Below are 21512 nucleotides of genomic sequence, written 5' to 3'. Positions count from 1 at the left end.
ATTGGGAGATGAAGACTGGGAAACGGAAGTGGCATAGCATGACATTTCAGAAAATCGCTTTCGATGACTGCTCCGGACAAAATCCAGGCTGAACAATATCCAACACACTGAAGGAGAAAGCCAAGGATGTCACTGGTCATAAACATCGTTCATCATACTCATGTCAAACACTATGGTATCAGAGAGCAAGGAAGAAAAAAAAGGAAGAAGGAGAAGAAGAAGGAGATAATCCCCGATCCAAGCCACCATCGTCTCATCCAGCATCCCATCATCCCACCCATTCCTTCCCAATTCATCGATCGATCGTGACGGTCAAGACCTCACCCTAGGATCGAATCTCCTCCAACGCCTCCCCGAAGCTGTCCCTCGAGCTGTTGACGCTGTGGCTGAAACTCATCGCGCTCTGCCGTCCGCCCTCCAAGCCGGTGGCGAAACTCCTCTGGCTCCTCGGCGTGACGAATCCGTCTCCGCTCGCATCGCCTGCGCTACTGGCCGAGATTCCGCTCATGCCGGTGGGGACTTTGGCGAGGCGGAGACGGTCCGTGGAAGGGCTGCGGGAGGGAGGGGCGGATTGTTGATCACGAGGGCGGTGGGAATTGTGGACTGCGGCGAGGGCGGCGGCGAGGGCAGGGTCGTTGGTGAGGTGGGAGGGTTGGAGGGTTTTTTCTTCTTCTTGCTCACTTTCACTTTCATCATCGTTTTCATCATTGCCATTGTCACTTCCGTCATCGGAGGAAGAGTAGGAGGACAAGGCATTCTCATCATCGGTATGAGTTTTGCCACCGAAATCGTTCTTCTTCATCATCGCGGCGAAATAAGCCTGATCGCGACTCCTCGCGCGAGGCGTCGCGTCGCCATCCTCTGCGGAGAAATCCACATCCGACGCAGGGTCCTGCTCGAGGAAAGCGTAGTCGCCGCGCGCCTTGTTCGTCGCCGCCGCCGCCGAGATAGCCGCCGCCGCGTCAGAGGGCAAAGCCGGGGGCGGAGCTTCGTCGCTGCCGCGGCGAGAACCGCCGTCCTCGCTGGTCCCGTGGACACTGACAGTGGCGAAGACGGAGCTCACGCGTTGCGCCTTGGCGCTGTGGACGCTGGCGGTCTCGGAGTAGAGGGAGGAGTCGAAGGATTTGGCGGAGTCGCTTTGCGCGGTGTCGGGGCGGGAGGAGGGCGGGGACAGGAAGGTCCCTGCGGCGGAGAGTGGGTTGGGTGGGAGGTCGAGGTCTTTGCTGAGGGATGGGTTGGTGGGTTCTGCTGTACTGGGTCTTGAGGTTGCTGGTAGTGCGTTGGCTGGCGCCGTCGACGGCAGGGCTTGGTTCGCGACTGGGTGCGAGTTTGATGTGATGGTGTCGTCCGATCGACGGGCGGCGACTGCAGCGATTCCAGCCGTTCCTATGGCAGCAGCCAAGGTGCCAGCAGCCCCAATCCCAGCTCCGGCTCTAGCATTTGAGTTTCCCTCCACTGTAGTCGTGTTTCCATACGGTGGAGGAGGCTCCGAATACCCAGGGGCCGCGACACTCTTTTCCTGCGTTGACGTCGTCGAAGAAGCAACCCGCTTTTCACCGGATCCGAATAGTCTGTCCTTGAGTCCTCGACCTCGTCCAACAGGACCGACACAATTCGCCTCACCATCGCCGCTTACATCGGAGCGCTGTTTCCGTTTGCGAAACACGCAGAAGAAGAGGAACAGTCCAAGCGCGAGAAGTAACACGACGATGATGGGAACGGCGATGGCTGCGGCGAGTTGACCACGCGAGAGACCATGGCTGGGAGAATCCGTTGTCGCATTCGATCCGTTATTCAGTCCAGCACTGGCCTCGGCTGGCGAGGAAGTCGACGTCATTGAACGTAAACTACTACTGCTGCTGCTGTTCGCATTTGCGCCAAAGAAGCCGGCCACCGACGAGGTCGTAGGTGAAGTCTGATTTGCGCCAGCACCGAAGAACCCAGCAGCGGCCGATGTAGTCGTCGTTGAAGCTGTATTTGTTGCGCGGGCAATGCTGGTCGTACTGCTCCTGATGGTGTTGCGATTGTTCGTTGCGGAAGTAGTCACGGTGGTCAGTGGAATGAAAGCGGTTCCAACACCACCGCCAGCATTCGCACCCGGTATGATCGAAGTCGTCGTCCGCTGTTGCGTCGTCGATGTGGTAGACGCAGCAGTGTTGGACTGGGTGATTCCAGGAAATGGGAAGAGGAAGAACGGATTGCCGGCCATCATGTGTACTTTGGCTGAGCAGCGCGGATCAAACCTGCAATATCAAGGCGGAGCGTAGCAAGAGAAGATGTCAGGATTCGTCCCGAATCTGCACTTCCATGACGGTGTGGAAGTCGGTCCTCGCGGTTGACACACAAGGTGTCCGTGTACCAGGACGAGGCTCAGCGACAGTGCAATTGCACAGTCTCTCTGGAGCTTTGTGCCAAGATCCCGGCGCAGGCCTGGTCAATGACGAGGCGGAATTTGAAGTGTCGTCGAGAAAAGAGACCTGTGGTCCTGCCCTTCTGAGATACGATGGGAGGATAAGTGATTGCAGGTTCCTAAAATGGGCAGCAGCCGTTGCGATTCAGTAGTCGCAAGGGCCCGAGCGTGGGTCGTCCCAGCGCCGACAATGGGTTAGATCGCGATGCAGATCTGGAACTACGATACGAGTTTGTGAAAATCTTGGCAATCCCCAGAGCCGTGACGGGTGGATATGTCGGCATGCGTTTGACTATCAACCCAGGAAGCGATCGTGCTTTCGTAGCAAAGGTGGAAGTCAACCCGGCTCTGAGATGCAGATAAGGAGAGAGGCATCGGCGGGTGGTGCCATCTCCACCGGCAGCACCAGCACCAGATAGGCGGGTCTCTTCATCCCCACAGCATGCATGGCGGGAATTCTCTCGTGATGGTGGAAGCCGGCCTAGAAGATTTGTTTGGGGGCTTGTTCGGCATGTCTCGCCTCGCCTCTCGGCTCACACGATGTCCAACAGCACAACCCCTGGCGTGCCGAGCAGGATCGGCGTGGAGAATGTCGCAGAGTGGTCAAGCGTGGTGCGTGTGTGTGTGTGTGTGGTCTCGTCGGCGGGATCTTGTTAGTGCAATGGTGGAAGAGTTCCGTGGGCTGACTAGTGCATTGGAGGAGTAGTTTCAGTGGGCTGACGGAGTGATGGTGAGTGACAAGAGAGGGAAAGAGAGGGAAAAAAGCGGAGAATGCAAGCGAGCTAGCCAGAGATGGGCGTGTCATCCATCGTCAAATCGACCCAAAGCCAAAGCCAAAGCCAAAGCCAAAGCTGGGGCTGATGACACACACATGAAATATGGGCACGATGAGACTGGTCACTGGTCACTGGGGGACGAGAATCGCCCGTCTTGGAGACTCTGATGATGACTTCCAAGGGTGGACCATATGGCGGTTTTCTGTCCCCGCACGTGGCTCCTCTCCTCCCGCCCAAATCCCCATCAATTGTGTGGGCCGATGCGACCATTTCCACCTGTGTTCCCAGGCCTGTGGCTGCCCGGGTGGCTTTTTTTTCCCTCTCGATGGTTCGCTTGTGTCTTGTTCCTGGCCCGCTTCCAAGCTTGTCCGCTGTCATTGTGCATGCCGCCTCGGATGTCGTTCGCATTGATCGATACGAGCAGAACGGGCAAAGCGTTCCCTGTCACGCCTGTCACAAAGAGAAACCTTGTCTTCTCCTCGGCGCCGGCCTCCGGTGCGGAGGAGTCTGTCGAGCAGACGGACTGCACTCTCCAAAATGTGAGGTCCGGCGGCATTGGCTGTAATGCTGTCACAGGTGTGTTCCAGACAGATTCCAGACTTTTTCCCCATCCGCCAGGGTTTTCTTATTCGCACTCCCGTCCCCATCGGAAGCTGTCTCGCCGACGGTCGACTGCCCTCCCCACCCAGGCGACGACCTCGGAACAGAGAACAATGACATGCGTGACTAATCCGTCGGAAATACGTGAGAAGCCGTCTTGATGCAAGCAAGACCGAACCGGTTCGGGGTCTTCGTCGTGACCACACACGCTCCCGAGGAGATTTCCCATCGCGCGAGTTACAGGGAAGTCCTCGTCGCACGTGAACCTCAATCGCCCTGCCTTGGCCGGCAACTCTTCGATTCTCTGTCATTACCATGCAGGCTGCCTCGCCACGGAGAAACGTTTCCGATGGAGGAGCGAGGATTCGTGTTATATGGGACTCAAGAATGTCGCGCGCACACTTTTCGCAAAGCAAATTTGTTTCGTCAAATATTATCATCTCATGATGTAATCCAAAAAAAGGCAGCGTCATTAATATTTTCATTCCCGAATCGTCCAAGCCAAGCGACATCTATGCGTGTTTCTCTGCCCCAATTGTCCTCTCGCAGCTCTTCTCGATGAAAATCACGAGAACCATCATCGCCGAGTCGTATCATAACATGCGACGCCCAACTGCCCTGTTCATGTGTGCACCACAAACCTCATCCAAACTCCCGATCATCCATGTCGTCCCTCCTTTTCTCTCATCGCCCGTGCCCTCTTCTGCCCGACCTAGCAGAAGAGTCCCTCTACTTCGAGCGGTGCACCAGGAAGATGACGACGGCGCCGAAGATGCTGAGGATGAACCCGATCCACATGAAGGCAAAGTCGGCCTGGATGCGGGTCTTCTGGGTGTTGCAGAGGTTGGCGTCGTCGCTGCCTCGGCAGAATTTGTCGTTGCCGCCGGCCTGGTTGAAGAGGACGGTGAAATTCTGTGGCGGGAGAGTCAGAAGAAATTGGTCAAAAGAGGAGAAGGGACAAGGAGAAGGAGGAAAAGGAGATGGTGGAGGAAAGCGGGCAAGGTCTGTGAGATGAGATGCGTGGTTTTGTTTGCAGGGAGCGCGGTTCGTTCGAGAGTGAATTCTTCCTTCCTTTCCTTCCCAGAAGAAGCAAAACAGCGAATCGACAAGAAAAATAACCAGGGAAAGCCCAAAAAGGGAACGAATACGAGGAAACACTTACCACTGCACCCGCAAGGTAGAAGATCGTCGCCAGCACATCAACTCCGACAGCGACAAAGGTGGCGATGGCGCTGGAAACGAACCCCGCGGCAATGCCCAGGAAAGCAGCGAGGAGGCCCCAGACCCCGACGAAGATGCCATAGCGGCTGCCGGTGGTCCACTTGTTGATGAGGTCGCAGCCGCTGACGCTCTCGAAGTCGCAGTACTCCTTGTAGGGCTGGAAGATGTCGCGGACGTAGACGGAGAGACCGATGATGACGGCGGCGCTGATGATCTGTGTGAATGCCGCAAAAGGACGGTCAGCGGTGGGATTTCACCTTCCTCGGCGGCGCCAGACTCGCTCTAAGGGTTGAGAGCTCTGCAGGCGATCGTTGCGACTTACCAGGACGGCGCGAATGCCTAGGTTGCCGAACAGTGCGATGGCCATGGCTGTTCAATCTTCACTGAGTGGTATGCAACGGTGTCTGGAGTTGTCGCGTAGATATCGGAAAGGTGATTCGTTTGGCGATGTATAATGTAGTAGAACAAAGAGAAGAGAGATTAAGATTCGAAGAGGAGGAGGAGGAGGATGAGTCGGAAGGAAGAGTCACACTACCTACGCCGACAAAGCTTGGTTATTCAATGAGGCACAGTCAAAGACGGGAAAAATAATGACGAAGGATCGACGCGATCTGAAGCGGCGCAGTTGGACATTTCTATCATATGAGGAACATCACACGCGAGTTCATCAAGCAGTAACAGTAGCAGGCAGCAGAGAGGGCGATGCTGCTGTGCCGCAAATAGCAACAATTTGGCTAGTCTGATCGTAGTAGAAACCTTGGAAGTGTAGCCAGCACCTGCAGTACATGAAATGGAACGTAATAGTGCGCCAATCGCGACAGCAGCAACACCAACAGAAACAACGACAATAACATCACCGATTCATCACACACCGACAACATTCTCTCTCTCCCACTCTCTCACTCCCCAGCCACACGACCTCTCCTACTTCCGATTCCTCCTCCTCCGCCTCCTTCTGCTCGTCACAAGAGGAGACTCAAATAAGCGCCATCAGTCTCCAGCTTGGCCGCGTCACACTGATATCACTCCCGAATGCAGCATGGGAAGCGAAATGACAGAGACGAGTACTTGTAGGTAACGCTGACAGGGCAGGAAAGGTGGAAAGCTAAACATCAGATAATAGTGCGACCTCGTGCGCGGCCCGCTCGGAAGGAACGGCACACTTTTTATGCCCATGAACTTCAACTGCGCTCCAGTCCTCTGCGATCAGATCAGATATACCTAGGTATACAACATTCGCGCCTCAGAGTCACCAGTCTCCGGACATACTACACGTCAGGTCTCGCTGGCATGTGCGGGTTTCTCCATCGTGAGCAGCATCCTGCCGTCTCATCTCCCCGAGAACCTCATCGTGAGCCACATCGACGGACCGGATATCTGCCAGAAGCGCCCATGGCATGTCCTTCCTGCGACACATGCGGCCCGTGCAGCTGACGGCATTAGCATGCAGGTGTCTTTCTAGCCGAAAGCCTATCCACCACCATCGCCCATTTGATCCCATCACCTCTGCACGATCTTCGACATCTCATCGGTTAGAAAAGCATGACAACACATATGTGGCTGATGCAGAGTCTAGACGTACATCCGAGGTGGAGACAACTCGATGGGGGAGATCTTCTCAAAAGCTTGATGATTTCATCGGTCACTGAGTCTGGAGGTATACCTGACTTGCAGCGTTTGGAATTGTGTACGTCTGCCCGTATGCTCCAGATAGGATTTCAGGTAAACTTATGCTCCCTCAGCCACAGGCAGCGTGTATAAGCTGAGAAACTATAGTTGGAATATTGCCCCTGAGATCGACCGCTTGCCTGTAGACAGCCACAGAATGTCGAAATGCGACACGAGAGACGGAGATTTCTTGGTCTTCCAGCACTGAGTTGGAAATCTCACTCGTTCTCTCTGGGATCAGGAAAGTGCGTATTATCTCTCGGCTCATGCTGGGATACTTCCCCACCGGAAGAATTAATCTCACGTTGTGATCTCCAAGCAGCTGCACGGAGTACATTGAACAACGTTTGCCGTGATGTACATACATCTCCTTCGAAAATCGAGCTCGATGTTCCTTCTCAGGCAGGACAGTCTGTCGGAACGCAACCCTAACGACCACTTCATAAATTTTCATGATTACTAAGCATTCCTATCAAACCTCCTCCACGGTCGTACTACATAGGTGAAGAATCTCGTCGCAAAAGAATCGCGGCACTCGCGATCGCTGTTGTCTGCCTCATAGGTACAAAACACCACTGTGAAAGGTCTATGCAATGAGTGTCGCGCAGGCCGCAAAAAAGACTCCTCAAGCATCGCTATCGCCACGCCACCCTGGACGTCCTGCGCAACCCATTTCTCCCAGGAATGTGGTAATGGACTTTTTTCGGTCGAGATCTGGTGCGACTTTGTCTTCATACGACTAGGGACATGCCCTTCCGGTTGTGGCAAATGTGGATGGTGACGTACCGAGACACACAAGCAGAGAATGGGCCCCTGGCATCCATGAGGCGCGGTCGCCACGTGGAGAGGGATCCCCCCGGGCGGACCGACCTTCCGACCAGCGACGACCACTTGCCTTTCCTGTGCATTTGTGCGTGCGGGCGGGTCCAATCCAGCATTTCGTTTGAGTTTCGACCGTGCGGTGAATGCGAGGAATGTGTTCTGAAAGGGGATCCACCCCCTGATGCTTCTCCATTTCACATTCCGTTTTAATGATCTTGTCATTATTTGGATTGCAGTTGTGAGAATCCGTGGCAAGTATGGATTTGCCCTCGATCGATTCTTTGCTCGGATCGCGACGGAGAGTGTATGCGATATTCAATCTCTGGCCGACATCGGTAAAGATGGGAATGGTCGATTGATGGATCGCGGCGCTGCTGAGGGAGGGCGCGATGCTCGTTCTACGTGATCTGAAGAAAATCTCAAAGACGTCTACGTCGAGACGGTCGATCGCAACCTTTGGCCATGATAATCATTCATATACGTAGACAACGGTGGCTGAGGATTCTTTCATCGAGACCAATGAATCTTCATTGCGTGGTCATACTCCACGTGGGGCTCATCGACCCTTACAGGACCACACTCCTAGATGGAAGTCCAGGCTATGCCCGGTGAAATGCGAATGTAGAGAATGCATCACCACCGTCAACAAAGCAATTCCTGTGCCGGAACTCCACGATCCCTCTGGTCGAAAGCATATCCTCTTTCTACATGACGCTCTGTGTGCAACGGGAGTTCTCGTTTCCGTCTGTGTAGGATGGAATCCCATGTGTGAATGTGTCAACAACAAAGCGATTTGTTTGCTGGAACTCCACGGTTCCTCTGAGTCGAAAGCATATTCTCTTTCTTCTCCTCGTTGAAGGATCGCTCCGCAATGGCTCCCGATCGTTTGCGCAGATGGCTTTCACAACACCATTCTCGTGGGTGTTTCTTCACACATGCAAGCAAACAGGAGATCATGCTCCTTTCACCAGCTCTCCCTCTCAAGCGAGATATAAGAGCAGAAAGAAATCATCATGGAGGCTCTTGATCATCACACACCGGTTCATCAGGAGTCTCCAACAGTCTTGAAGAGTGAACAGCCGATTTGACTCATTTCCACGAGAGACTTCACCATGTATCCCGGCAGCAGGCGTTCCTCTCGCAGCCCCTCGGTCTACGGACCACCATCGCCCATGCGAGAGTGGTCCCCGAGCGTCTTCTACGGCGGCGGCGATCCCCTCAACGGCGGCCACCACCGAGTCTCCCCCTCGCCTCCTTCCTCTCGTCGAGCCAGCGTCAGCAGCCATGGCAGTCGCCACAGCCCCACGCGAGAGTGGTCTCCAATCGTGTTTTTCGGCGGCGGCGATCCCCTCTCCGGCGGCTTCCACGGCCTCTCCCCTTCGCCGCCTGGCTCCCGCCGAAGCAGCGTCAGCAGCCATGGCAGCCACCACAGCCGTCACAGCAGCCACCACAGCGACCACGGGAGCCACCACAGCAGCCGCCACAGCAGCCGCCACAGCAGCCCGCTCCACGATGTCCCACCACCAGGTTCTCCGCACAGCCGTCGTTCCTCCCGATCCTCCTCCTCAAGCGCCTCCTCCCCGCCGGGCCTCTTCGCTGGCCCCGTGCCGGACAGCAGCAGCCTCTCGCACCGCCGCTACGCGCCGAACTTCGCCTCCTCCTTCGGCGCCTTCTCCGTGGATCCGGCCGTCCGCGATCCGCCGCCGATGACCGGGCCCCGCGGCCCCAAACGACCTTACGTTCGGACCGGCACCCGGGCCATCAGCCCCCTGCGAGCGCCCGTCAACGGGGACATCTTCGCGCCGAATGTCACGCCGGGCTCGTTTCAGCGCGCGGGCCTCAATCATCTCAACGACGGCTCGTGGAAGAGACGTCTCGATCCGACGGAGTCTGAGAGAGCGCCCCGTAGACGCCGCTAGTGGAGGCGCGCTTGAGTGGAGTTTGTTTGCTGAAAGGGGACTTGAGCTTGATATCAGGATCGGTGGTCTTGGGTTACGCTATCCTAAGATTGGGGTCTTGATGGTCGATTTGTATTGTCTTGGTTGATGATCACTGGTGCGGTTGAAGGGATGGTATTGCGCGATCGGAGAATGTTAACGAGAATTTTTTTCTTTTGTTGGGAGTTTGTTGGAATTATTTCCTTTGCGAGACCGTATTTGCGGCAGCGTGATTTTGTATAACAATGATCAATCGAAGTTTTTCATATCTGCAAAAACCTTCTCCATCGTACAGCTGATGATTTCGTCCCAAGTCGTGATATCTTAATCTCGAATGGTCTGTCCGACTTCTCTCTTCGGCTGCAGATGGAGTGGTGTGCGACGCGATAGGCAACTTGATCCATGTTCAACACACCAGCCATGTCGGCTACTCCTCTTCTCATTGACAGGTATGTCATGAACCCAGAACAACATCTGTCGTACAGGACAGCCATGATGTGCATGATGAGATGCCTTACCCAGTCTCTATTTCAATACACCCATATCAAAGCACGATTTCCCTAATCGCAACCGATGGCGCGTTCGGTATTTGTAAACAGAAGGTACGCCTGATTTCTATGAATTTACCAGGGATCCACACTGGCCTTCCTATTTGGAACCAATGAAAATTCGATCTCAGACGACGCCTTTTTTTCCGAACTGGCGAACCACATGGAAATTACCCGCGTGCGTCGAAATTTCGGCTTCTGGGTAATTTCCTTTCGAGGCTGCCTTGCTAAGCGCGATGCATGGGCGAGATGCGTACCTCCATCTGAGCTTCTTTTTCTGATGACTTCGTTATCAATACAAAAGCCGCTCGCGCCGGCTTCACGGCCAGATTTCCCAATGACAGGGCGCCACGATGGGGATCCAAAACTGTCGTACGAGAGGGTAGGGGAATATCAATTGTGCGACGTGATCTGCTCGTTTCAGAGTAGTCTCCATGCACTGTACGCCAGGGCGCTTTCTGCTGTGAGACTTGCATCGCATGGAAACGGTTATAAGAATGCCGGAAAGTAGACAACTGCAAAATGGGCATCATGGGTCGTTTTGTTGAATAATTATCAAAGCAGCTGCTTTTCTTGAAGTGGAATCCGTTTACTACGGACGGAATCGCCAGAAAGAAACGAGTCATCAATCGCTCCTGAGTCAATCTGCAAACCGTCGTCCCGAATAAACAGAGATAAAGACATCATGTGTCACGGAAAGCTTCTCCTCTGTGCTCGCCGCGGCCACACAGTCCAGAGCTGGGTCGAAAGCGTACCTTGTGGAGTAGGTGGTCATCAACGCCAACTCGTAGTGGGCACCCACCTCAGAGTTTGCCAATGGTTCTGGTGCTATCACAACAACTACCGGGATCCCAAGAAGCTCTGCCCATACTGCGAGGAGGAAGAAGATTCCGGCGACAGCAACTTACACCCGGCGCTGTGCAACCCGCCGAGAGACCGTTACAGCCCTGAATGACAGAACGGCGAAGCTGACTCACCATGCCCATGATTGCGAGTTGATCGGAGCTGGTCTTCATCCTCGTACGAATTTGAATCGATATGGCAACCAAGAGACTGGGGGGTTTTACAGATGTTTGCCGGAGCAGAAGCTTGCTAGCTCCCAAGCCAATCAGAGGCGCAATTGAACGATAGTAGCGGCTGGACTGACTACATGCGAGGCGAGCTGATGCCTTAAAAGAAAGTTCTTAACGGAAGCTTGTAAATAGTATTGGTATGAGCGGGATGGGCTTCGCGTTTGTTGTTTCTGACGGAAGGATGGGAGCGCTATAGAGTCCATGGTGCTCATGATGTTGTGCCGCGTGAATCCGATGAGTGGCTTGGAGTCCTTTTCCCGAATCCACTGCTTGAGCCTTTGATACATTGTAATTTAATTAGATGCTCATGGTGCCTAAGTATGGCTTCTCGAATTTTCGTTAATGTCGTCGAGCTGGCAATCGTTTGTCAAGGGATCAATGCTGGCTACTGCTCCAATGGTGTAGCGATTTGAGATTCATGTTGTCAGGGATCTCAACTCTTCCCAAGACCCGTGTGCGATTCGGTAATTCATTCCAATCTGGTTCGAAAACAGAACGATTAGTCAGAAGTGAGCGCTGAGCGACAGGCACACCGCACATTGTTCATGCCCAGCTCACGCGCCAGCGAAAGCCTTGTTCTGTACCATCGTGTTACTGATGAAGCCTCTCAGAGCAGCCCATCGATCAGCCTGCTGAGGAGCAGAGACTGCTGGAGTTGCTGCTGTGCGACCTGCAGATGCTGCTTGCGCATTATTGCCGCCGACCATGACAGCCAGGTTCTTTTGAAATCTCTCCATCTCCCGTCCTTCCATGGCCATTTTCTTCTTCATCGCACCAGGGCGATGCTTGAGACTTGTCATGACCATTTTGCCTTGTGCCGAAGCTGCGGTAGGCTTTCGTCTTCTGCGCTTCTTCGCCGCCGTGCCTGGTTGTGTCATTGATACATCGCCATCGACCGTCAGGGCATCCGCCTCGTCGCCAGAGATGCCTTCCCAACCCTCATCTTCGCTGTCCAATAGCTCATCGTCCTCGTCCACATCCGGTAGCGCATCCGCCAGCTCGCCAATATTGCCCTTCAATTTCTTCGTAGGACGTCTCGGTTTTGCAGAAGGTTTTTGGATTCCGCCATCGCGAACTTTTGCGAGCAGCGAATTGTGCTTAATTGTGCGCTTATCACGCTTGTTAAGACGCCATGCTGCGCTGTCATCGGCGGGATATCGGCTGTTAGACAACGAAGTCTTCGTTTTGAGAATTGACGGAAGGGATTCCGTGGCTGAGGCTGGCGGTGCGGGCTCGTATCCGTCTTCTGGAGGCGCATAGCGTCCTCGAGGATCTTTATTCGCTGCCCGAGCAGCTCGTGCTCGTATACGTGTCGGCGCCATTGTCGCAGATGTGATTTACGAAGATATTCCGCCGTGTTGGCAATGAGGTCATGTCGGTGGTGGTTCAAAAAATTTAATGGGAGCCGCAAGTGCGTTCCTGGCGCAAAAATGGGCCGAGCCGTAGCCCTCAAGCATTAAATTTCATGCCAGCATTGGCATTTCAAGCCCTTGGATTCACTATTAAATACCTCGTCATTTCATTGGGCTTCTACGAAATCATCTCAAATGGGCCATCGAGGTCTGCGCCTGCCCAAATTTCTAGCACATTACACGAAGTGATATTCTGTTACCAAAACAAGCTGCATCGGCTCGACTTTGGGCACACTGCACTTCTGCAAAGCAACCCGCGCTGCAAGTCATCGACCAGCCGAACCGATGAATCCTGCCTCTGAGCGCGGATTAACCAGAACCAGCTGAGAGAGGCCATGAGAGGAAATCCAAGTTCACGCAAACATACGTGGCATTGTCTTGCGAGTGATGCCATGATATCCCCTGAAGCCCATGTCTAATGGGGACAGGCTTTGAGACCCTCGCTCGATTTCGCCATGACGTGTGCCCTACAAGGATCCGTCATTTCGGATGGGGCAGTCCGACAACCTGATGTAAATAAGTTGGCATTCCTTTCCACCATCTCGGGGTGAAAGCCAACGAATTCCTTCTAAGTTATAAGCGAATTGAACATGAATGAGCCATCCGAGTGCCCTGTCCGATGTCACCGGTCCACGGAATTCGAATCAGTCGCGCTTCCAGAGCAGGCTCTTCCATGTTTTCATAGGGACTTCCTCCTCGACATTGCCCTTAGCTCGCAGCCCTTGTGTCGCTATTGTTGGCATGGCCGCCGCTGAGCTGTCTACGCTCGATTTGGTGATTGCAATGGGCATCGAGTTCGACAAGGCAGGTACTGTCTCGGCCGTTGCGGTGATTTCAGCTCTGGCGTTTGTCTTCTCGACCCCGAGCCTCCATGTCACGGCTGCTGTCGCGATCCCGATAGCCACCACAACCAAGGCGCCCGCTGAACGTAGCTCAGCTCGGTATTTGTTGCGTTCAGCTTCCCACGCAGCTTCACGGATCGACCCAACCTCCGTCCGGCGCAAAAGCTTTCCTCTCGTGCGTGCCAGCACTGCCTGGGATCGTCGAATGGACCTCGAATGGGACGACAGCAGCGCTTGTCCGAGTGCAAGCGCCCGACCCGAAAAGGCAGATGCCGCTTTTCGATATCTGCGAGACTCCACTGCTTGGGCCACACTGTTCTTCACTGAGCTTTCCGAGACAGCCTGTGGCCCCGGTACATATGGATCCACCTCACTCGATTGAATCAGCTTCAGTGAAGGACTGTGTTCGACCCGATTCAAGCGCGAAATTTTGTTAAAGTGCTGCGTTTCACGACTGTTCGACAAGGCTTGTAACGCGAAGAGAATACTGGCTCGTTGGTGTGATGTGTTGTGGAGTCCGCGAGTCGCTGCGCACCTACATGTTGGGGCGACTGTAGCAGCCCTCGAGGACGCGTGGGTTAGTACTCTGGTCGCCATGGAAATGCAGGGGGCCCGAACACCGCACGCCTTTGCCTCTATTCAGCAGTGTCGGCTGTAACTGCTAGCATAAATGGAGGAAGAATTGTCTTCAGAATCGTCGCATCATCATTCTGGACGATCTATCATGCAGGCGGATCGCGTCTTATCGTGGCGTGACGCGGGGTAGACTTGTGACAACGATAAGCCGCCTCATAGAACGCCAGAAACACGGCTCATTCATTAAATGTCTACTATATCGCGGAAGATACATTTACAGTAGTATACAATTGCGAAGACCATCCAAATATGGTAGGCGCCATTATTAAGACATCTGCAAGCATGAGCAAAGCAAGCATGAGCAGCAAATACAAGCTCTCTGAGCGAACAAATCCGTGCACAGTGAATACACCTGGTTGCATGTGTCGGTCAAATCGGACAGGGCACTCCGATGGACTCCGATAGCCTCACCAAAACAATATGTCATTCGAATCTATCCCCGCGAAAATCAAAATCCTAACTGTCAATGGCACTGTCCATCGTGATGTTCTCGTCTAGCGCGTCTCATAAAACTCGACAATCGAGGGCACTACCCATCGTGTTGTCCTCGTCCGGTGCGGCTTGTGATGGATGACAGCACGTCAGCAGGCATAACTTTGATCTTTTGGAGGCATTTTCACCAAAGAAAAAAGCTCCACGACAGCCACCAACGGGAAAGCGCTGTTCTGACATCTAAAATGCATCACTACGCGAAGAGGATTGACTCTCGTACTACGGGATATGATAATTCCAAGGTTGTAGTTGATATGATATATATACAGTTGACATATTCACGGGTACATATAGGGCTCGCTTGGCACTTCGGCCCGCACAACTGCGATCCAGCTTGGGGGACTCTCTTCACCGTCCCATCACCCTGGCTCGAGATGGTGACGTCCGAACATCGTTTTGCTGTGCGCCAGGCTGCTCGCGCCAATGTTCAATGCCTCCGGCAATCTTCGCAATGGTGTAATCAAGCTGCAAGTGTCGATCTGGACAGCGCCCAAGTTGATTCAAGCCTCACGGGCGACCGCGCAGCCACCGCCTGTCGTTGCATTTGTCTTCGAAGCCGCGTAGAGTCAGATGCAGTGCGAGCGTCCGTGTGATGCTCCCCACGGCCATCTTTTCAGAGTCCATCTCGGTGAGAATTTTACTGATCTACGGGCAGATGGCTGCGAGATCTTCGCAGTCGCTTGCTGTGATGTTTGTCGAAATAAAACTACACGACTCCTCGCTATCGCTCTTTGAGGATGACCCTGGCTGAAAACGAGAGTAATGAGAGGGCAAGCTGATTTCGCTCTGAATAGAGGCTCACGCTTGAAAAGACTTGTATTTACATCATCGCGAAGAAATTGCGTGTCCAGACAAGAATCAAAAAGATATTTCAGCAGTGGTCTATATGAGATAAAAGGAACGTATAAAAGAGCCTGTTCCCACGAGCACGTCTGTTCGTGAGACAGTAATTTCCGTATGAGCTCGCGAAATTCGAGGCCCGATGCAGGACAACAAGTGTACCGCTCATCACTATCGGTACAAGAAGCTACATTGCTATGACCCTGAGGATACATCGGTGCCCTGGCTCGAACGACACATGATCCAGTGGGCACATGCGGAAAGACAAGGGGCGAGGCAACACTATTCACAGAACGGAACGCTGCTCAGCATCATCTGCGCACAGGCTGCTGCGGACGTGTCAGCGTGGCCGACCAAGATCTTCCGGCTTGTTCAATGTGAGCTTGTTCGGGCCGCAATGCAGACTTCGGGCTCTTTTGTTTGTTCCTGCGGGTTCTTCCACCCTAGTAAATCAAGCTCATGGTAGGTACGGGTCGCAAGTCGATCAAGTCCCGTCTCCCATGAATTCATCCACAAGTACCGCCGGTGTGGCAAACCACGCGTTGAAGGACCCACGTATTCTTCCACATTCGTGTAAAATACGCCACAGTGCTGCGAAGCGCTGAGCTGGATTTGCTCCAGGTACATCCTTGCAGCTTCCACACCAACCTCATGTCAAGATGCTAGGTCAATGAGCTACCACGTCGACTGGCGATGCCTGCCATCGCCGGGGGTACTGTCGAGGTGTGACTGCAGGCATTGCTCCATCGAGCACATTTGCGACATTCAAAGTCCCACCCACTCATCTTCGAGCAACATGCGCTGGCCGAACGGAAGGACGATGAGCACAAATATCGACCGAGCCACTCAACAAACAGCATACAAATGGACTCGACTGATTGTTCTGGTTAATCTTGATCCCCGCATCCTACCCAATTGCAAATATGAACTCCTGTGGTCGACGTGCAGACTCTTCGGATGATGAGACTCCACGACCGGCACGACGTTTGTCTCTACCAGGAGCCAAGTTCATTGCAGAGCTACCCAAGAAGTCCAAGGAAGATCTCAAGAATGTGGAATATGATTTTGAACTCAAGAGCGAAGAAGTAAAGGCATGGGAACTTCGCGGATCTCCAAGAGTCATGCCACATCTCATGGCTGGACTTCCCGACGCGGAGGTGATTATGATGTCCCCTGGTCAGATGGCACCCCCGGACGTGCTATACTATCAGCACTGGGCGGTCAAGATCCGCGAGCACGAAGCAGAACGACTTCGCCGTCAGGCCGTGCGTGCGCATCAAAACCATCAAGCGATGATTGCACGCATACAGACACAAGCCCGAGAACGTGTGGGTGTTGCTGAATTTGAACTCGCACAGTACCTGGAAGCGGAGCGAGCGAGAATCGCACAGATCAACGCTCAACGGCTGGTCATGATGCAGGAAGCTCGCAATAAGTCAATTTCTCGGGTTGGCATGGATGAAGATGCAGCCCAGGTACGTAACAAGCAGCGCATCAATGCCGCAAGTTCACATGGGCAGCGATACTATACGACTCAATCATACCAACCAGGCGGCTCGGCCGGTTCATCACGATACAATTCCGGGAAGCCAAGTCTGAAGAGCAAAGCCTCCTCCGAGGCGCCACATGGCGGACACGGCGATAATATCGGACGTGCACGATGATGATCGTCGCTTGAAATAGCAGTGTTCGCTAAACCCAATTGTTTTATTCGACAGAGCTCGATTCAATCTCCTGCCCTTTTCCGTTCACACTTTTTTCTTCACTGTATTCACGATGACGACGGTCTGAGATGCGACAGACCCATCCAGCTCAAGATGATCTCGCTCTATAAAGCTGGCTCAACCATAAGTCGTAATGTACTTGCTCTTGCCGGTTTATCAAGCAGGACAATGTAAATTGATGCTTTTCGTGCACTCTGCAAGATCATGGATACGTTCTGGAAGTACTAAAAGTCCCGCCCAATCTACGGACCTGACTCCGATGTTTGTGCGACGATGAGGACCGATATGTCATCCGACCTACCTTCGATAAACCTGAAGGCGTGCACCTCCAGCGCACATTCGCGAAAGCCAATCGCGTGTTGGAAAATGGGATGGACAAAACGATACCTCCACGTCAGCATTCATGTTGCACGGCAGAGGGGCTGACCATCGATGATTCGATATTGCTTTGTGCTGTCATGTACCACATCGGTATCCCTGACGGGATCACACTGAGCGCTCCGCAGAGAAGGGCAATGCCGGGGTGCTTTCTTGTCGAATGGTGAAATATGTGGGAGCAAATTCTCATATCGAGGATAAAATGCTCGCCACTCATTTACTCCCGCATATGCTCAAACAATCTACAGCGAAAATGGAGTCGGATAAGCAGCTGATGACGACTCCGGTCAATCGAAAGAAGGAGGAACAGGGCTCGCCTGATCCATCCGACGTAAGCACCGAAACCAGCTGTTCCAGTCCTGAGCCATCTCCTTTCCGTCTTCCACCAGCCTGGGCCAATTCGCCATTCTTCGCGATGCTTCGCCAGCCAATGAAGCCCTCTATCCAGCCGAAGCGCTTGGCTGCGAAGCCACAAGCGCGGGTACAGATCTTCGGCGACTTAGTGCTCATCGACGGCGAATACGAGGAGATTCTCTTGCCACCTTCTGTTATGGTCTCCAGAGAAGACTATGAGCGACAAAGCCGAGCGTACCTGGAACAACAATGGAGGATGTTCCCAGAACGAAGGGCGCGGCTCGCACCATACCCAGGTACTGTCAGACAGCGTGTACGACCGGAGCTAAAGAGTGAACATACATCAAGCGAGCCTTCAATCAACCCAGGTGATGAAACGCCGACTCAGGCGATCGGGTCTTCCACACTGAATGCTTCGCATACTGAGCTCGAATCTGATGAACACAGTCCGTCGGCTTCGTTGGCGGTCATTGGAAATCAAACCCTGCAAAGCACTGGCACTTTCCCACAGGCTGTTGAAGAAGATGCAGATCCCACAGAATAGCCTCCACTTGTCGAGCAATCTGTTGCATCAAATTGCGCTTATAAAAGGTGCCACAAATCAATTTCGCCAACTCCCCGAGCAAATGGAGCCGGTGCAACGAGCAAAATGCGAAGAAAATGTCTCCAGAAGCTTGCTCTGTCATGTTGGGGATGTTCTGTGCCCGGAGAGGTATCGTTGCACAGATTGTGCCGCCCGCCATTCGATAGTCTGTGTTCCTGTACCACAGCGTTGCGATGTCATGCACGCTCAGTATTCCTGTTTTGGCATTGTGCTCCGAGGAACTACGAAGCGCACTCCGTTGTGCAAATGGAGCGATGGCATGATGAACGATGATCACGCTCGTCGCGACGTTGCTTATCAATGAAGCACTGGTCCCTGAATACATTTACGTTCTACTCTGCTTCGCCTTAGCGTTGTCACAATTATCAACCTTGAACTCCATGATTTGAGCAACGTCATCGTGCTTAGGTACGATGTCGATTCTACATTCTCGCGACAATTTGAAACCCAACGAGGCGTGCATTGCTCTGTCCGAACTATTGCAAGATTTTGAGCAGACCAAAAAGGCCAAGATTCTTCACGAGGAAGAATCACATACAATCGGAAACCAAAGCGATCAAGTTGACTCCTCCGACCAGCTATGCGGTCATGACAGCGAAGTCAAGAATCCCCGAAGCAGAGCCAATTCGGCAAATGCATGGAGTATCGTCAGATCTCCGCTGAGACAGGTTACTTTCGCCCATGAAGTGTCCGACGATGCCACATCCGAGGTGGATCACGATGCCAGGAGATCGAAGCTCGGCTATCGGTGCTCGCTCAGCTTCCGACCGATAACTCGCTCTAGACGCAAATCAAAGCGCATCGCGGGGTCCGCGGGAGAAACGAGTGAAGATGAGTCCGAGATTGGTGTGTCCCAGAGGAAGCTTTCGCTTTTCAGGAAGAACGAGCACTTTTCTCGGAGCGCCTTGTCGGTATCGTCGCTTGCGGCTACTTCTGAAGAAGGAAGATTATCAACAACACCTAAGAACCCACCTAAGTCACAGCTCAAGGGTCGTTCGAAATCGAGCCCACACATGCCATCGATGGTATCGCCGCCCGGGCTCCGTTCGCTGCCTCTTCATGAATCAGCCCTTGCAAGCGACTTTGCATTCCTAGCAGACCGCCAGACGATAGCTGTTCGGAACGTGCGATCAATTTCCATTGCAAGCATCCGAGAACGTAGGTTAGCAAAAGCCGCGAGGATTCCTCCTCAGCTCCCGCCTGTCGAAATTACACCTTTTAACATAGATGTTGTTTTCCCGAACATTTTAGTGGGTGAAGAGACGGAAGATCCCAGAGGCTCTCAGCCGAGCGACGAGCTGGAAGGTACGAGGAGCACCATGTTCTACGATTTGCCCGGCTCTTGGAGCAATAGAAATCGACGCAACTCGGCACGCAAACCACCCCCATTCGGGCTCCCATTATCGCCGAGACTACCACAAGAGAGGAGAGGAAGTCTGTCCGACATTGATCAAAATTCAAAGACGGACTCGAGATACGGTGAGATTTTCCCCAGCAGCTTCCCGAAATCTTCTCAAAGCTCCCTGTATGGCAGTGTATTGTCCACTGCCAACAATTCGAGCGTTAAAGGAAGTACAGCGGAGCAAGACAACGGCGCATTCTCCGCAGTCAGCTTGCAGTCCTCTTGCTCACCACATAGCAATCTTACTACGCATGGGCCACGGCGCTCTCATACATCCAATGAGGTTCACTCAAAACCGATCTGCCGGACATCTGACCAGCATTGCGCACAATCTCATCTAACAACCGCACGATCATCGGAATTGATCGGAGGGCAATCATATCTCGATCTGAACGTCATCAAGAGCCGTGACAGTCGTTCGTCATCGTTGAGCTCTGAGTCGGGAATTCTGCACATGCGCACTCACAGGAGGGATCCGCCACCGTCAGTAGAGTCTCGAGATAGGGACTCACCTGTGGATGCGTTCAGATTGAAGCGCTTGAAACGAGTCGTTCAAAAAGGGAGACAGGGCACACCGTCTTTTGTTCCTGATTGGACGTTCCCGACTGCATCTCACGATGATAAGAATTACAAAGCGGTGCCGGATGGTTCTGGTTCACATGATCATTGCCTCAACAAGCCAAACGCAGTACCTCGATTCGTATCAAGGGGCATCTCTTTGGTCTCTGATACGGACGAGCCGGCCGCCAAAGAGCGTGTCACGTCGGCCATATGGTTTGGGCAAAGCAAAGAACATTGCCACAACGGCGTCCTTGTCACCGATCAAGGGCTATTTGTGAAGAGCAATCGAATTCAATCAAATGACGAGCAGTTAATGTTCACAGTGAGAGCACCGAGTCCCCCTTTCCAATACGAAAACTGGCAATCCTCAAGCACGTCTTCAAGGACAGATGACGAAGATGATACAAACGCCTGGCCCACAGCCTCCTGGAGGAAAGGCGATGACGAATCTTTGTGGGCCAACACAGATCCTTCAAGTTTCACGACGGTGTCTGGTGAGCAGAGATCGATGAACGACTATATGCTTCAAGAAATGCTGGATGAAATTCGAGCCGGCGATTTGTCAATGATGAGGAAATCAGGCGAAAGTCTACGCTCAGCGCCATTGTTATACGGGTCTACGGTTCCGGACGTTGGCGATGATGAGCCGCCTATTGCAATGGATGAGCTAGATCATTATCGGCGATCGCTGGATCGAAGAGTACTCGTCCTCCTGGAGCAAGATAGACTCCAGAATTCACAGGACAGCCATTCACGCGAATCTCTCGGATCCAACAGTGATTCGAAGTCACAATTCTCGATCCCAGGAAAGTACAATCATCCATCCTATCTCCAGCTGAATGGACTCGTCAGTCAACCCGTCATGACCACAGAAACGTGATGGCGTGTGAGAGAAAAGCCTTCGTTCCGCGTTACTGCTACCTGGATAGCGCTGGTCATTTGGGAGACAACAAATTCTGTACCACATCGTCACGCTTTGTAGTGACGAAATATGTTTGTTCATTGGCGCGAGTACTTGCGTGTTGCGTTCAATCATCATCATCTCATCTGACTATACTTTGCCCGGACGTCACTGGCCGCGGAATCGAATGAAGCCGAAGGAGTAGTTAATTCTCGACTTTGCGATGATATTAATGCCAATAGCGGTGAATCCATTGTATATTATTACGAGACAAGGTAAATCAACTATTAATCATGATCGATCGGTGTCAG

At 53.1% G+C, this 21512-nt stretch overlaps 12 protein-coding genes across 12 annotated transcripts; 8 read left to right on the top strand and 4 right to left on the bottom strand.

Annotated features, from left to right (window-relative positions):
• Positions 1-138: 138 nt before the first annotated feature.
• Positions 139-2370, bottom strand: K489DRAFT_188394 (uncharacterized protein). Its single transcript, XM_033599508.1, has 2 exons — positions 285-2370; positions 139-196 (listed from the first exon to the last, which is right to left on the bottom strand). Exon 1 carries the CDS (start codon positions 2210-2212, stop codon positions 326-328), a length of 1887 nt encoding a protein of 628 aa, XP_033461756.1. The 5' UTR covers positions 2213-2370; the 3' UTR covers positions 139-196; positions 285-325.
• Positions 2371-3265: 895 nt separating this feature from the next.
• On the bottom strand, positions 3266-4638 carry K489DRAFT_188263 (uncharacterized protein). Its single transcript, XM_033599506.1, has one exon. The coding sequence runs from the start codon at positions 4296-4298 to the stop codon at positions 3561-3563; it is 738 nt and encodes a 245-aa protein (XP_033461755.1). The 5' UTR covers positions 4299-4638; the 3' UTR covers positions 3266-3560.
• On the bottom strand, positions 4407-5585 carry K489DRAFT_188258 (uncharacterized protein). The gene is made up of 4 exons (XM_033599505.1): positions 5330-5585; positions 4949-5221; positions 4675-4698; positions 4407-4599 (listed from the first exon to the last, which is right to left on the bottom strand). Exons 1-4 carry the CDS (start codon positions 5372-5374, stop codon positions 4516-4518), a joined length of 426 nt encoding a protein of 141 aa, XP_033461754.1. The 5' UTR covers positions 5375-5585; the 3' UTR covers positions 4407-4515.
• Positions 5461-6628, top strand: K489DRAFT_188313 (uncharacterized protein). The gene is made up of 3 exons (XM_033599507.1): positions 5461-6077; positions 6131-6402; positions 6458-6628. The coding sequence occupies exons 1-3, from the start codon at positions 5798-5800 to the stop codon at positions 6467-6469; spliced, it is 564 nt and encodes a 187-aa protein (XP_033461753.1). The 5' UTR covers positions 5461-5797; the 3' UTR covers positions 6470-6628.
• A 1981-nt stretch (positions 6629-8609) lies between these two features.
• On the top strand, positions 8610-9416 carry K489DRAFT_369562 (uncharacterized protein; the record flags this gene model as incomplete). Its single annotated transcript, XM_033603048.1, has 1 exon — positions 8610-9416. One exon carries the CDS (start codon positions 8610-8612, stop codon positions 9414-9416), a length of 807 nt encoding a protein of 268 aa, XP_033461752.1.
• Positions 9417-9854: 438 nt separating this feature from the next.
• K489DRAFT_369561 (uncharacterized protein) lies at positions 9855-10493 on the top strand (the record flags this gene model as incomplete). The annotated part of the gene is made up of 3 exons (XM_033603047.1): positions 9855-9883; positions 9925-10036; positions 10065-10493. The coding sequence occupies 3 exons, from the start codon at positions 9855-9857 to the stop codon at positions 10491-10493; spliced, it is 570 nt and encodes a 189-aa protein (XP_033461751.1).
• A 1116-nt stretch (positions 10494-11609) lies between these two features.
• Positions 11610-12377, bottom strand: K489DRAFT_369560 (uncharacterized protein; the record flags this gene model as incomplete). The annotated part of the gene is made up of 1 exon (XM_033603046.1): positions 11610-12377. The coding sequence occupies one exon, from the start codon at positions 12375-12377 to the stop codon at positions 11610-11612; it is 768 nt and encodes a 255-aa protein (XP_033461750.1).
• A 188-nt stretch (positions 12378-12565) lies between these two features.
• Positions 12566-14025, top strand: K489DRAFT_379148 (uncharacterized protein). Its single transcript, XM_033604582.1, has one exon. It carries the CDS (start codon positions 13062-13064, stop codon positions 13689-13691), a length of 630 nt encoding a protein of 209 aa, XP_033461749.1. The 5' UTR covers positions 12566-13061; the 3' UTR covers positions 13692-14025.
• A 419-nt stretch (positions 14026-14444) lies between these two features.
• On the top strand, positions 14445-15281 carry K489DRAFT_188225 (uncharacterized protein). Its single transcript, XM_033599504.1, has one exon. The coding sequence runs from the start codon at positions 14512-14514 to the stop codon at positions 15028-15030; it is 519 nt and encodes a 172-aa protein (XP_033461748.1). The 5' UTR covers positions 14445-14511; the 3' UTR covers positions 15031-15281.
• A 565-nt stretch (positions 15282-15846) lies between these two features.
• K489DRAFT_188204 (uncharacterized protein) lies at positions 15847-17240 on the top strand. The gene has a single exon (XM_033599502.1). The coding sequence runs from the start codon at positions 16201-16203 to the stop codon at positions 16939-16941; it is 741 nt and encodes a 246-aa protein (XP_033461747.1). The 5' UTR covers positions 15847-16200; the 3' UTR covers positions 16942-17240.
• K489DRAFT_188205 (uncharacterized protein) lies at positions 17241-18678 on the top strand. The gene has a single exon (XM_033599503.1). The coding sequence runs from the start codon at positions 17540-17542 to the stop codon at positions 18275-18277; it is 738 nt and encodes a 245-aa protein (XP_033461746.1). The 5' UTR covers positions 17241-17539; the 3' UTR covers positions 18278-18678.
• On the top strand, positions 18640-21491 carry K489DRAFT_379146 (uncharacterized protein). Its single transcript, XM_033604581.1, has one exon. It carries the CDS (start codon positions 18751-18753, stop codon positions 21178-21180), a length of 2430 nt encoding a protein of 809 aa, XP_033461745.1. The 5' UTR covers positions 18640-18750; the 3' UTR covers positions 21181-21491.
• The last annotated feature ends 21 nt before the right edge of the window (positions 21492-21512 follow it).

The sequence above is a fragment of the Dissoconium aciculare genome, assembly GCF_010015565.1.
Source record: "Dissoconium aciculare CBS 342.82 unplaced genomic scaffold K489scaffold_4, whole genome shotgun sequence".
In the NCBI taxonomy this organism is placed as follows: domain Eukaryota; kingdom Fungi; phylum Ascomycota; class Dothideomycetes; order Mycosphaerellales; family Dissoconiaceae; genus Dissoconium; species Dissoconium aciculare.
Note: the sequence above shows the minus strand (reverse complement) of the source record. Positions and strands in the feature narration are given on the sequence as shown.